The following is a 12,502-nucleotide window of genomic DNA, read 5'->3' as shown; positions in this document are numbered from 1 at the left end:
TTGTCACCCTAGTTGTCCTTTGAAAACAAAGAATACCTCTAAAAGGCAGGGTGCTTGGCAAGTTGATAGAATGGATAGAACTAATAATAAAATCCACAGCCCGCAAAATTCATAGGCCCAAATTTTCAAACTAGTGCGGTTAAAGTTAAGCACCTAAATCCAAATTCAGGAAACAAAATAAGTGTCCTGATTTTCAAATGTGAACCCATGAAGTTGTGGTGAGTTAGGACTGCTAAGAATCTCTGAAAATCAGGCCATTGATTTAAATATGGGTATCGGTGCCTAACTGTAGTTACCCAAGACTGAAAATGTTTGAGCATTCTTCCCTTTGCCACTGCCCTTGTGAAGCAGTCTTGCAGGGGCTGATGAGAATTTGGCATAGATATAGACCCTTTCATCTCAAAGGTTTCCCAAGCCCTTTATACAAACAGCCAGGAGTGCCTCCAGCTTTTCTGCCGCCCTAGGCGGCGGAAGGTCCCACCCCGAAATGCTGCCCCCCACAGAGGCGGCGGAAGGTCCCACCACCGAAATACCGCCGCGGTCGCCGTCCCCCAAATTGTAGTGCCCTAGGCGACCGCCTAGGTCGCCTAATGGGTCGCGCCAGCCCTGCAAACAGCACCACTGAAATGCAGCCACCTCTGGGGAGGGAGCCAGCACACTGGAAATAGTGGAATGAGGAAGGAAAATTTTGTGTAAAGTGACACCAAGGCAAAGCCCTACTTCTCTTTTGAAAGGTAGAAGGGGATCATTAATGTCCATACAGAACACACAAGACCTTTGTCTTTATGATCTTATCTGAAAGCACCATACACAGTGCTTGAAACTCCACTGTAAACAATAGAACTATCATACTTATTCTCTGCTACAATAATCACAAATCAGAGCAAAACAAGAGTGCATCGTGTGTGTCTTGAACGATGCACAAACCTTGCATATTTTCATTGTTGGAAAACATGTCTCCATACAGTTAGAAGAGCATGAATTATTTACTGTATAAACAAAATACCTTGGTTTAATATTTTTTAAATGATAAAAGAGTTCCATTCAACAGTGTTTAAGTAAAAACACAACCTCCATACCATCTGCTTTCTCCATAATGTGGAATGTGGTCCAGGCTGTCAGTTAAACATCATCCAACGAGTCAATAAGACTTTGTGCACCTAAAAAAAATTAAAAGGACATTTAGACAAAGTCTCAGTGTTTATTTCAAAGCCCAAATACACCACACCCCATCCATGTGTAAGGTCTTCCATCTAGCTGTAAGAAACTCCAAAGTTAGCCAGAATGGCCACTGCTGAACAATGTGATTTTTTAAAAAACTTTTTGGTACAACAAAAGTCAGGACCTTCCGGGAGTACAGTTGACGTTAGTTACTGTTGTTGCAGTACCTTGCCTCTTACTTGAAGTATTCTGTAGCCAGATGGTGTACAGAAAACATTTTCAATAATATTTAAATCAATATTTTCTCTTCTAGTGGTAACAATTCCTGCTTCCTAGACACATCACAATGAGATGCTGCTTTAATTAGCTGTTAGCCTGAGATCTGTAATAGATGGTATATGAACTCTTTAGCCAAAATACATTGATTACTATGAGATATAGTCTGTAATTTATATACTGTGTGATATTTCATCTCCTGGTGAAAAGAGCCAGGGGTATATACAGCTACATAGAGTGGTGGCTTGTTTGGCATTTCTTTGCTTAAAGCAGCCAAAGATTCAAAACTGCTACTAAATATCTTTAACGCAAACCCCATTATTTCAGTGTGTGGTCGATCATATTAAAATAACCCTTCAGCTAAATGACTAAAACACAGTCGTGCTTCTTGCAGGAACATATAACTCCGTCTGTCTCTTCGACTCAGACTTGTCATTGTCTAGAACATGATCATCGTCCTTCAACACTCCCTCCCCCCTCATCGTCACCTGATTCTGAGTGATGGCGTATAGGACTCCAAGGATCTCAAGAGGACTGTGGATGTTGGGACTGAGGACACCCAAGCCAAGTCAGATGGGAAGCCCCTACTTCTTCTATGCCTGGTGGCTGGATTCTAACGAGGTCAAGGCAACTGGAGCTCATCAGGCAACCAAGCCCACTAGTGTATATACCAGACAGGAAAAGAAGGTCAGGGCCAGAATGGGAGGATGATTTCCCAGCTTACAGGAGGAGACTGTGGGTCCCTCGTGTTTTTTGAAGTGGGTTTGTAACCTCAAAGGGAGAACTTTCTTTAAGATCTGGGTTTGTCCCTGGAAAGAGAGGCAGGGAGGACCTGCCCAGTGCAGGCTGGAAATCCACCTTCCGCTGCTCCCAGGGCTGGAACCATGCTAGAACTATGAGAGTGCAGCCTTGCCCCCAATGCACCAAGTCTCTAATGGGGCTGAAGGCTTGAAGAGCCCTGACCTCAACTCTCATTCTGATCAACGTTGGAAAAACTCTGGTTTCAGCCTACTGCCCCGGGCCGGCCCCTCCCGAACCTCTCTGCAGCAGGCAGTCCCTCAGGGTGCCCAAACCTCTGATCTCTCACCCTTGCCTGTGCTCAAGAGAGCAGAAAAAAGGTGCATGAATTGCAAGGTCACAAGAGCCAGAAGGGAAGGAGGTAGACAACGCTGGAGAGCTGAACTACTGGGGAAATTCCCCCAGCCCCTGGCATAAGACAGACTAAGTTGTGTGGGAGAGCAAAGAGCTGCTCAATAATGTCCAGTTTCAGAAGCTGCTGAGGGTGGAGACTCACTGAATGCACACCCTAGACCAAGTGTGTGGGGGAAGGGCAGATAACTAGTCAAGAACCGCCCTCATCTCATTAGCCCTATTGGCAGAAGTGGGTGAGGAGAGGGAGATGCCGCCTGATTGTTTTCCATTTCCACAGCTGCCCTCTTCAGCACCATTGCCCAGGTATGCCCTGCCTCATTTCCCCCTCTATGTTTCCAGCTCCAGCAGTTCCTTACTCTGTGTCGGACTCCAGCATGCTCAGAATTCCACTGCCACCTGCTCAAAAGTACAAAGAAGTGCAATCAACTTAAACCCATTCCAAGCCAGCTCTGCTGACTATCCATTCATTCAGGAGCCAATTCAAATTGCTCTTCTTGGTCCACATTCCAAGCCCCTTGCTCACCTTTTAACTCTTACAGTTTCGCCTGAGGAAGGACTTCAGCATTTGGCCCATAGTATTAAAACCCTCCATGGACTTGCCCCAGCCACATTTATTGGCTTTTATCCCTCACTGTGTCAGTCATTCCACTTATCTAGTATTGATCTCTTCTCTGCCCCTCCACACAATCTCATCATGGTTGGTGCAAGAGACTTCTTCTCTGCAGCCTTCCTATGTCTGTCCACGTCTTCATTTAAAATAAAATGTTCATCTGAAACCATAGCTTGTCTTAATTCTCCATTCTTTATCCCTTAAATGCCTCTCTTCCTGTGAGATTGGTTTGAATTTTAACCTAATTTATTTCTGTTTTAATTTTTAGAAGAGCTGCCCAAAAATGGGACAGATGCTGCTGGTATGTATGTTTTAAAACATTGAAATGGAGTGCTTAAATTATAGAGCTTTCAAATAAAGACACTAGAGAAAATGAGATTAAACTGTGCTGTGTTGCCCATTTAAAATTATGAAAATATTTTTATGAAATCACAACTAACTGGTAAGAAACTTATTGCTGCATTAAACAAGTGTGGACTCTGCATCTGAGTGTGATGGAGTCTTCCAAAAGACATTACTATAAAGAAAACATTAATATGATCCCAAGGTTACTACCTTATACACAATTATAACTGAATAGTAACACAGACACCTGGCAGACTAGTAATTTGTTTACCCATCTTAATCCTGCAGAACCAGTCAAAACCACGTTTATGGTAGATTTCAACCAATACACTCCTAAGATATTCCCAGGCTAACTCCATTTTGTACATGAAAGACCGTTTCTCCTGCTTTTCCTCATGAATAAACAGCATGTGCCAAAATTAACATTAATCACTTTCTCCAATGTTTTTATTTTACTTTTCCAATTACAGTCAGTTGCACAGTGATTATGGATTCCAGCCACAATCTGACCAGTTTTATTTCACTCTTCTAGGTCATTTACAAAGAAAAAAAATCCAATCAATATGAGGTTTTTAATATCTAGATAATTAGACCTAATTGATTCATTTATGACTTGGCTTAGTTCCAACTTTCCAGTAATAAAATTGATATTATTACTTTTCTCTTTTGCCTAATCTATTTCAAAATAACCTCATAAAATGACTTCTGCATGTACCATACCAGCTTCTAGACGTACTTCAAGTGCCTCCAGTGTAGTTTGTACATGGTTTTGATGGCTAACTGCCAAAAATATGGGTCCTATTACCCCTAGTATCCAAACCAATATTCTTCCATGACTAGCTACCATGAAAACTAGATCAGAGTGAAGAATTTCATCAGAATACATGGACAAATTATCCAGTCATCTCTCACAAGAGCTTCAAACAGTCTCAAATTTGATTCTGCATTTTTTGTTTTTAACAATAAACCAAATAAGACAACACCAAAAAGATATTTAATTTTACTGAAGAAGGAACCAAACAGCAGGCAGGATGATAAAGTACAACAAGGTCTCACCACAGCCTAATGTTGTCTCTGATGGGAGACTATGGAATGAAAAATGACTCCCACATACCACTTTGATCCCTGCTCCGATACATAACTTCAGGGAAGCCTGAGTGTGAGGAGACAAAGCTGCCAGCTGGTGTGATCAGTTTTCAGATGTGCATTAGTGTTCTGGACGGAGCTCTGAGGCTTTGCAAGAGCCCGCCCAGCTATGCACAGTTCCATGGATCGCATTCTGCAGACATATCACACGTGTCCTCCTGATTCATCTTTGTCTTACACTACTAATATAACTCCACTGACTGCAGAAGAGCTACTTCTGATTTACACTGGTGCAAAAGGAGGATCTGCCCCTTAGTCTTTAAATTTAGAGAATTTAGTGCATCTGAAAGACAGGCCTGAACTCTCCTGGTTAAGACAGCTCATGCACCACAACATCAACGTGCTTGAGTCTTCACCTGGGGCCTGATTCATAGCCTACTGAAATCAATGGAAAGATTCCCATTCCATGGACTTCAAAGGGCTTTGGCTCAGGTCTCTAGAGGAGCCATTTCTGCGACTGACAAGCTAGTTTTTACTCCATCCCCACTCAGTCCTTGTCTTGTACTGTGAGCGACAAGCTCACCCCCACTCAGTGCTTGTCTCCTACTGCAACTTAGTGCTAATTTGCAGTGGATTCTTGTGTACTAGAAGCAGGAATATGCCACTGAACAGCCTTCAGATTGGTAAAGCCCTTCAGTTACTACCAACCTGGGACAGATTTGAACTAGTGCCCTAGGTCTGTATCCTGTTCTCCTCCTCTAAATCATCTAGCCCCTCATGAAAGAGTTTTCAAAGATTCTGTAAGGTTTTCTTCCCCTTTGGTAAATACCTTATCAAACACTGTCATTATGAGCCTTTAATATACACTGACAGAAAACACATTATGTATACGTTTGTTAAATTGACCCTGCCTCGGATTTTAATATTTGCAGACTTTCCCTATATCATACAATAATGGAAAACACTCAATTTTAATCCCCAGGCAGAGAGTATCTCAGCATATATAAAGCATCTTTGATTTTTAGTTTTACTACAAAGAATAGTGTTGAGGAGGATGAGTTCATATGTACATTAAAAAGACCTCTTATGAGACAAGAGCATATAGAGAAATAAACATAAAAAAGTCAAATATTTGACACAGCAACTTCCCTCCGTTCCCCCATTTGCAAGGACAATGTATTGTCTTTTTAAAAAGCCAAGTCTCAAGGAGTAATCCTTTACTGTCAGATTTAACTCTCCATTTTCTGACCCCCATTAGCAGAATAAAAAAACAACACCTAAGATCATCCTCCTGAAGGTTTTAACTTTAACTGAATTACAATAGGTGAAATTCACTCTAGGAAAGGAGTCTGCTACCACCAGTTTTACAAATGAGAAACATTTATCCCTGTGACTATAAACAAAGAGATAATTCATGCCTGGTAGATGACAGATTAACACAATCTCATTAACTATTTAAATAGATCACAACATTTATTTATTTTTTTGCCACTGGCTGTCATTTTCTCCTGCATTGCAGCAATTGCATTTAGCACTTCATTATGAAAGAAAAAGTATCATTAAAAAAGCACCTTGCCAGGTTACCTTCTCATCCTTCCATCTACAAAAAACAGAGCGGAAGAGCTTTTCCCATTCAGAAAGGTATCTTTTCACTGCTGCGAGTCAATACTTGTAGGTTCAGAGCAGCAAATGTGTGAGTTCCAGCTGTTAAAGAAGTTGGTCAGCTGATCAGTGACCTTGCTTAAAAAGCAAATACTAGTTTAACTAAACAGAGGGAGCAGAACAAAAGATGAATTCATTTTATAACAAGCTAGCACATAATTCTTACACATCCTTTCTGGAGAAAGTTAAACCCCAATCTTTAAAGTTAGTTACTTTTTCTGTAGACAGTGTATATTATCTCCCCATAAAAAACGAAATGCAAAATGTTTAGTCTACTGGGGAAATTTTTGAACAACATATGACCCTATCTGCCTTATCAAAAATAGGATTATTTAAAAGTCAGTCAATAATTAACTACACATTTCTCATTTCATCTGATGTTACTCATTAAAGAAATTCTTCCTGGCTGACATACACCTTCATTCTGAGCTTCAGTTCACATTCTGCAGCTTAGCAATTTTGAATACATTATTAATTCTGGTCAGCATTTCTCCCAACAAAAAATAAAAACAGTCCCCTTGATTAAAGGACAGAAGCTTTATTAGAAAACGCAACATGTTTCAATATTAATAATTAATTCTGCTTCAGTCCTACCATAGTGCAATGAGTTATATCAGAAATATCCTCTTAAGAATTCATGGTTTTGTCTGTGGCTCAGAGTCCTATAGTTACACCCATCAATCTGCTGTTCTGAGGAGCTGAAGATAAGGCAGCGAATCTATTTAACAGGACAAGAAAATCAGCAAAGCACCTTCTGTAATTACTGAACATGCCACTCTATTGATTCTACACTTCAATGAATTGCAGGTCATCATGTAGCAGTTGATAACTGCAGCACAGAAAGAGGACTTCTAGTACAACAAGCAGGGCCCTCTGTAGAATGCCCTGCTGATTGAAAGGAGACACATTTAAACTCTGATCACCCATCTCTTGTCGCATTTATTGTTAGTAGCAGCAGGATACAGTGGTAACAAAGGAAACTCGTAGCATTGCTGTTCCCATTGTGCTATGCTAACCAAAGGAAGGAAAGGAAGGGATCAATACGACAAGAGAAAAAGCAGTTTGTCTAAATGATGCAACATTTTACACTGGGTTTATCAATGCAAAAATAAAATTCAAACAAACATAAAACACCGACGGAATCAAATGGTCTCAAAGATAAAAGGCAAGCACAAATGAACCTCCAGGTTCTGAGGTACATTTGGAAACATTTCAAGTGAAAGGCTTGTTTCCTCACCAATCTTTGCAATGTTAAATATCACTTCTCAAGTTATAGGTAAATGGTAGTTTGTGAACTAACATAAAGCCCTGCAGTATGCAGTCATTCAGCTTCATATATTTTATGCCCAGGGCTACCACAGCTGTTGAACTGAAACCAGAAAATAGCTGCCCCTTAACACAGTAAAAATTGTGTCTTCTAGATTTTGATCTGTAGAAAACTGAAACTTCATTAGAGATTGAGCTTGCGAGTAGTTTTTAAATGGTAAATTGCCATTTTTTAATGTGCCATGCAATGATAGGGCACGGTTCCTATCACAAAAGCCCTACACAACACTTCGGGCATAGCTTATGAAATTCATCCACTTCCCAAAAGTGCCAAAACTCTTCCTGCTCTGCAAAGATAGAATTTAAAACTGTGCCAGAGAAATGAAGGGCTGGATTGTGATTTAACAATCTATGCTGAGGTGTGTAGCTGCACTGCCCCTCCAACACACCAGGGAACAAACTGTGATTCTCAGTTCATAATCTGGTTCCTCTTATTCCAGAAGGTAAATCTAGTCTATGCAAGCAGATCACGTCCCTGGCTCAGCTGTGCTGGCTGGCACAAGAAGAGTTAAGATTTCCACCTGCCCACCTGTGTGGGGAGTGGGAGTAGCAGGCCCACGCTGGGAGCCACAGTGTGTGTAGCCCACACAAGGGAGTTAGGGACACCTGACATTCCCTTGTTCCCCTGCATGATGATCTTGCCCTAAGCAAACAGAGAAGGTGGTGCTGGCTATGGCGGTTGATAATGGAACACAGAGCCTTTCACTGGTAGGTTTGAATCTATCCCATGTCAGAAATGACTGAAAGTTATGAGTGTCTGATCAACACTGAGGGATCTCTGTAAAGTAAGTTTGTGGCCTGAATCCAGGTCCTTGTTCACAAGTATTTACATCACCAAACTGGTATTAGAGCTGATGCTAATAGACCATCTCAGCAGAGAGACAAAGGATTGTTTAAGAGCGGAAACTGTATTCCTCCCTAGAGGTGAATTGCTGGGGCAGGGTTGGAAAGATTGCAATGCTGCCCACTATGCTGTACTTGGTTTGTGCCTATTCAGAGGGCTTCTTTTTCCAGAACTGTCAATCCAGCACTTTTCATAACCACAAAATTAACTAAAAAGACAGTGATAGAATAAACAGTGAACATTGCAAACAAAATGACCAGGATATTATCAGTGGCAAAGTAGATATGTTTGGGTCATAGTTTACCCAAGCAAAACTGGGCTAATTGTACTCCTTGAATTCTATTGGCATTCATGGAACATTTATAGTACTTTTGAAGGTTAGAGTGATTGCACACAGATCTTACAGATGCTGTCAGGTCAAATTTGGCTGAAAATTTAAGTTTTGTAAAAAATAAGATTACAAAAACTAAGGGCAAATATTTATATTAAATTATTCCATTATGTTAAAAATATATTTTGGATACAGTTTTAAGAAAACAAGGCAAATAAACATTCCCCTGAAGCATTTGCAACCCAAACATTGCACTTCTGCATGCGAACCAGCAACTGAAATTGTCTGGAAACAGAAACAAAAGTGAAACTTCACTGGTCCATTTGCATTGTCCAAGCAGTGAGATATGTTCACTGTTTGCACAATTAATTAAAAATAAACTAGCCACTTCAATGGCTTTGAAAATTTCACCTGTTACACTTTTCATCATTAAATCAGCACACACGATGACATTATGTTGTTGCATAGTGATAAAGTTAAGTCCTTGTATTTTTTTTTTTACAGTTCATTAATGTGGTCGGGTGTTCAAATATAACTTCTAACTGTTTGCTTATTTAATGATTACTGCAGGTTTGATGTGTCAGATTCTACTGGTTTGCTGTATTCATGTATCCTGTGATAGGGTATGCAAAGCCCACACTGAGGAAGGAGGAGTTAATAACTTTTGCGTTCAATCAGTCCTGATCTGCTGCACGTGCAGAAGTTATCTGGCCTGGCCGGAGATACCTAACAGGGCTGAACCTGGCTCAGTTGGGGTCTGATTGAGAAGGAGAGCAGATCTCTGGCTCTTATTCAAGGAGAGAGGTATGGCTGGATCTAGGAAGCTGAGGTGACCTCATGGCAGACAAGAGCCTCCTTAAAGGAAGCAAGGCAGGCCTGCAATAGGGAGCCCAAGGCAGTTGTAAAGGAAGGCAGGGGAAGTGAGTCTCCCTAGTATTCTCTGTGCTGGTGGAGAAGCTTGCCGGGAGCGGCGAAACTCCTTCAGGGTCAGGGACTGCCCTGTGAGAGGAGTAGAGAAAACTCCCCTACAGCAGAGCTAGCTGGATGATAGAAAGTACTAAGAAGCTCTGCAGGAGCCTGGAGAAAAGGCCTTGAGAATGTGATGCTGGTACATGGTATGCCCAGGAAGTGGCTGTGGGAAAGGCCTAAGATAGGGCAAGGTAGGAAGTAGTCCAGGGAGGCAGCCAGGGAGTCTGTGTACACAGGCCTTGGCCTTTTATTAAAGGGGCCCTGGACCAGATCCCAGAGGAGAGAGAGGGCCTGAGCTCCTTATTGGCCTGCTGGTGAAGGTGGTGTAGAAATTCCCCTGTCACCAGGGGTAAGGATTATTGAAATCCTCTGATACACGGAGTAAGGGCCAAAGGCCCAACATGAGGTTGGTGGGTTATTGTTTGGACTCTTTGTTAACCAGGAAGGGCCAGGAGTATACATGTACTGGCTGGAGGGCTGAGTCCCAAGAAGAGGTGGATCACCAGCAGGCCTAAATGGCCTTTTGGTGGTGGCAACTGAGGGGAAGGCCCTGCAACTCTGGGCTCGGGCCTGGCCACAAGGGAGTGCTCTAGAGGCGAGTCATACTCTTCCATAACTGTTCTGTATATAGTCATGCATTTGCCCTTTATATATGGTATATTTTCTATACTATATGTTTATATAAATAATTAATTCCAAGTATAATGTCAGACTGGGGAGGGCGGCGAGCCCGGCCGCGGCCCCGCTCTCCCCGGCCGGCCGGAGCGCCGGGGGGAGGGCGGAGAGCCCGGCCGCGGCCCCGCTCTCCCGGCCGGCCGGAGCGCCGGGAGGAGGGCGGAGAGCCCGGCCGCGGCCCCGCTCTCCCCGGCTGGCCGGAGCGCCGCCCCCCTCCAGGTGCCGCCCCAAGCATGGGCTTGGTCGGCTGGTGCCTGGAGCCGGCCCTGCTCCTATCTTCAGGAGACAGTGCTTTGATGAAGAGTGCTGGTTATTAGGGATGCATAGTAATGCAAACGCTAAGGGGAAGTGAGGATTTTTCTTGTATTGGCCATGAATATGTCTGCATAGGGAGACTGTGGCGGCATGAGATATAAATAGCTGATGTTAAAGAGAGACACTGACAGGATAGATAGATGGGAGAAATTATCCAGTGAGCTGTTCTGCAGATTTATCCCAAACAGTGCTATGGAGCACTAGAAGATCTTAGATCATCTGTCCATATATGTGGCAGCTACATGGGTTAAGGTGGCACCGGAGCAAATTTAATTCTCAGTCCTGAATGCTCTCTTTTGTGTTAGTGAGCTTGCACAGCTTGTTGGGTTAAGCCCACAGTTCTTAGCTTTTCCTACCCCATATTGGAGAAGGGAAAAGAAAGCGGCAAAATCAAATATTTCAAGGCTTTGAAGTAAGTGATGGGACCTTTACAGCTGGATTCAGTGGCAGGGGATGGCAATGAAAGGTCGGGGCGGGGGGGGGGGGGAGGGAATTTGTGGTGGCAGAAAGCCACTGCAACCTTTCCTTTGCCAAGGAATCCTAGGGGGCCCAGGAAATGGCTGGAGAAAGGAGTGGTCAGGAGTTATGCTGATTCAACACACCCACTGGAAGTCCTCCAAAGGAGCCCCATCAGTAAGTTAAACCTGCCTGCTTAATGGAGAGCAAGGAGTGGCAACACCAACTGTTCTCCCTCATAGTGAATTTCCCCTAGGGGAAGAGAGGGCCGGGCTGACACAGGGAGATGTAATTTGCACACCTCTGTGCCAAATATCTACAGGGAATCTAGCCCTTGCTGTTTAAAGTGTTACCAAAAATCTGCTCTATCCAGGCGGTCTGCTTGATTACACAATAGCCCAGCAGAGCTATTGTTACAAGTGGACATACCATGAACAAATATGGCCTCACAGGGAATATTTGTTACACGTATTTTCAATTCTGTTTGGATACACAGGAAGAAAAATAATGTGTTTTCAATCTGTTAGGTGCAGCAGAGCAAGAGAGAAGTCAGCTATGTAGTGATGGGCTCAGATGATCCAAAATATAAAACAACATGCAGTCTGGGAATGGGCAAGAACAGGTAGAGAGAGAGAGAAGAAAAGGCTTGAAATTTTAGTGTGATTAAGTAGAAAATGGCCTGGTTAAAACATATGTGGCTTGTGTGGCAGGATTTTTTGATGAAGTGAGACTTAAAGACTGGAAAATCTCTCCTGGTTCACCTATCAGTAAGTCGTCACCGTCATTATTATTACACAGCACTTTACAAAACAGGTGAGATGAGGGGATCCCCTAGTCCAAGAAGCTTACAACAATCTAAGGCCCTGATCTTGCAAATACTCATAAATGTGTCTTTACTACCATGTATAGCCCTATTGAAATCAATGGGATTACTCGGGGTAGTAGATTAAGCATGTGTTTGTGTCAGCCATATCTGGGCCCAACTAATACGATACACAGCACAACTTTCGCTGCAAGAAGGTCTGGGGAGATTAGCTTCCTAAAAGAATGAGGTAACTTCAGGGAGGTCCAGAGGCAGATTCTCCCTTTTAAAATTGCAGCAGCATAACATTGGCGCTCTGTGGCGTGCAGGAAAGCAAAGGTCCTCTTCTCTAAGTGCATGTACAGAATAAAAACATTTGCAATGAGAATCAAGTACATTACACCATCTTCCTTCTCTGGGTACTTAGTGAGACAATGTTGTCCACAGGTTAGAGGAAGGGAGTAGAACTCGGAATTCCTTGGTTCAATTCCC

General features: G+C 42.7%; 1 protein-coding gene across 2 annotated transcripts in view; it reads right to left on the bottom strand.

The window, feature by feature from the left end:
• The window catches only part of LOC113407385 (KN motif and ankyrin repeat domain-containing protein 4-like), a 52,996-nt gene that overhangs the window by 27,462 nt on the left and 13,032 nt on the right, over positions 1-12,502 (bottom strand). The window contains exons 1-2 of one of the 2 annotated variants that reach the window (XM_026655820.1): positions 6,215-6,251; positions 1,080-1,160 (exon numbers count right to left, since the gene is read on the bottom strand). In XM_026655820.1, coding sequence (XP_026511605.1) covers positions 1,080-1,095 — 16 coding nt within the window. In that variant the 5' untranslated portion in view covers positions 1,096-1,160; positions 6,215-6,251. Of the gene's footprint in view, positions 1-1,079; positions 1,161-6,214; positions 6,252-12,502 lie in introns of those variants that run through there. The other variant, XM_026655821.1, reaches the window with a different exon arrangement.

Source organism: Terrapene carolina, unplaced genomic scaffold (genome assembly GCF_002925995.2).
Source record: "Terrapene carolina triunguis isolate 2854851 unplaced genomic scaffold, T_m_triunguis-2.0 Scaffold211, whole genome shotgun sequence".
NCBI lineage: Eukaryota > Metazoa > Chordata > Testudines > Emydidae > Terrapene > Terrapene triunguis.
This window is presented reverse-complemented; position numbering and strand designations above follow the sequence as displayed.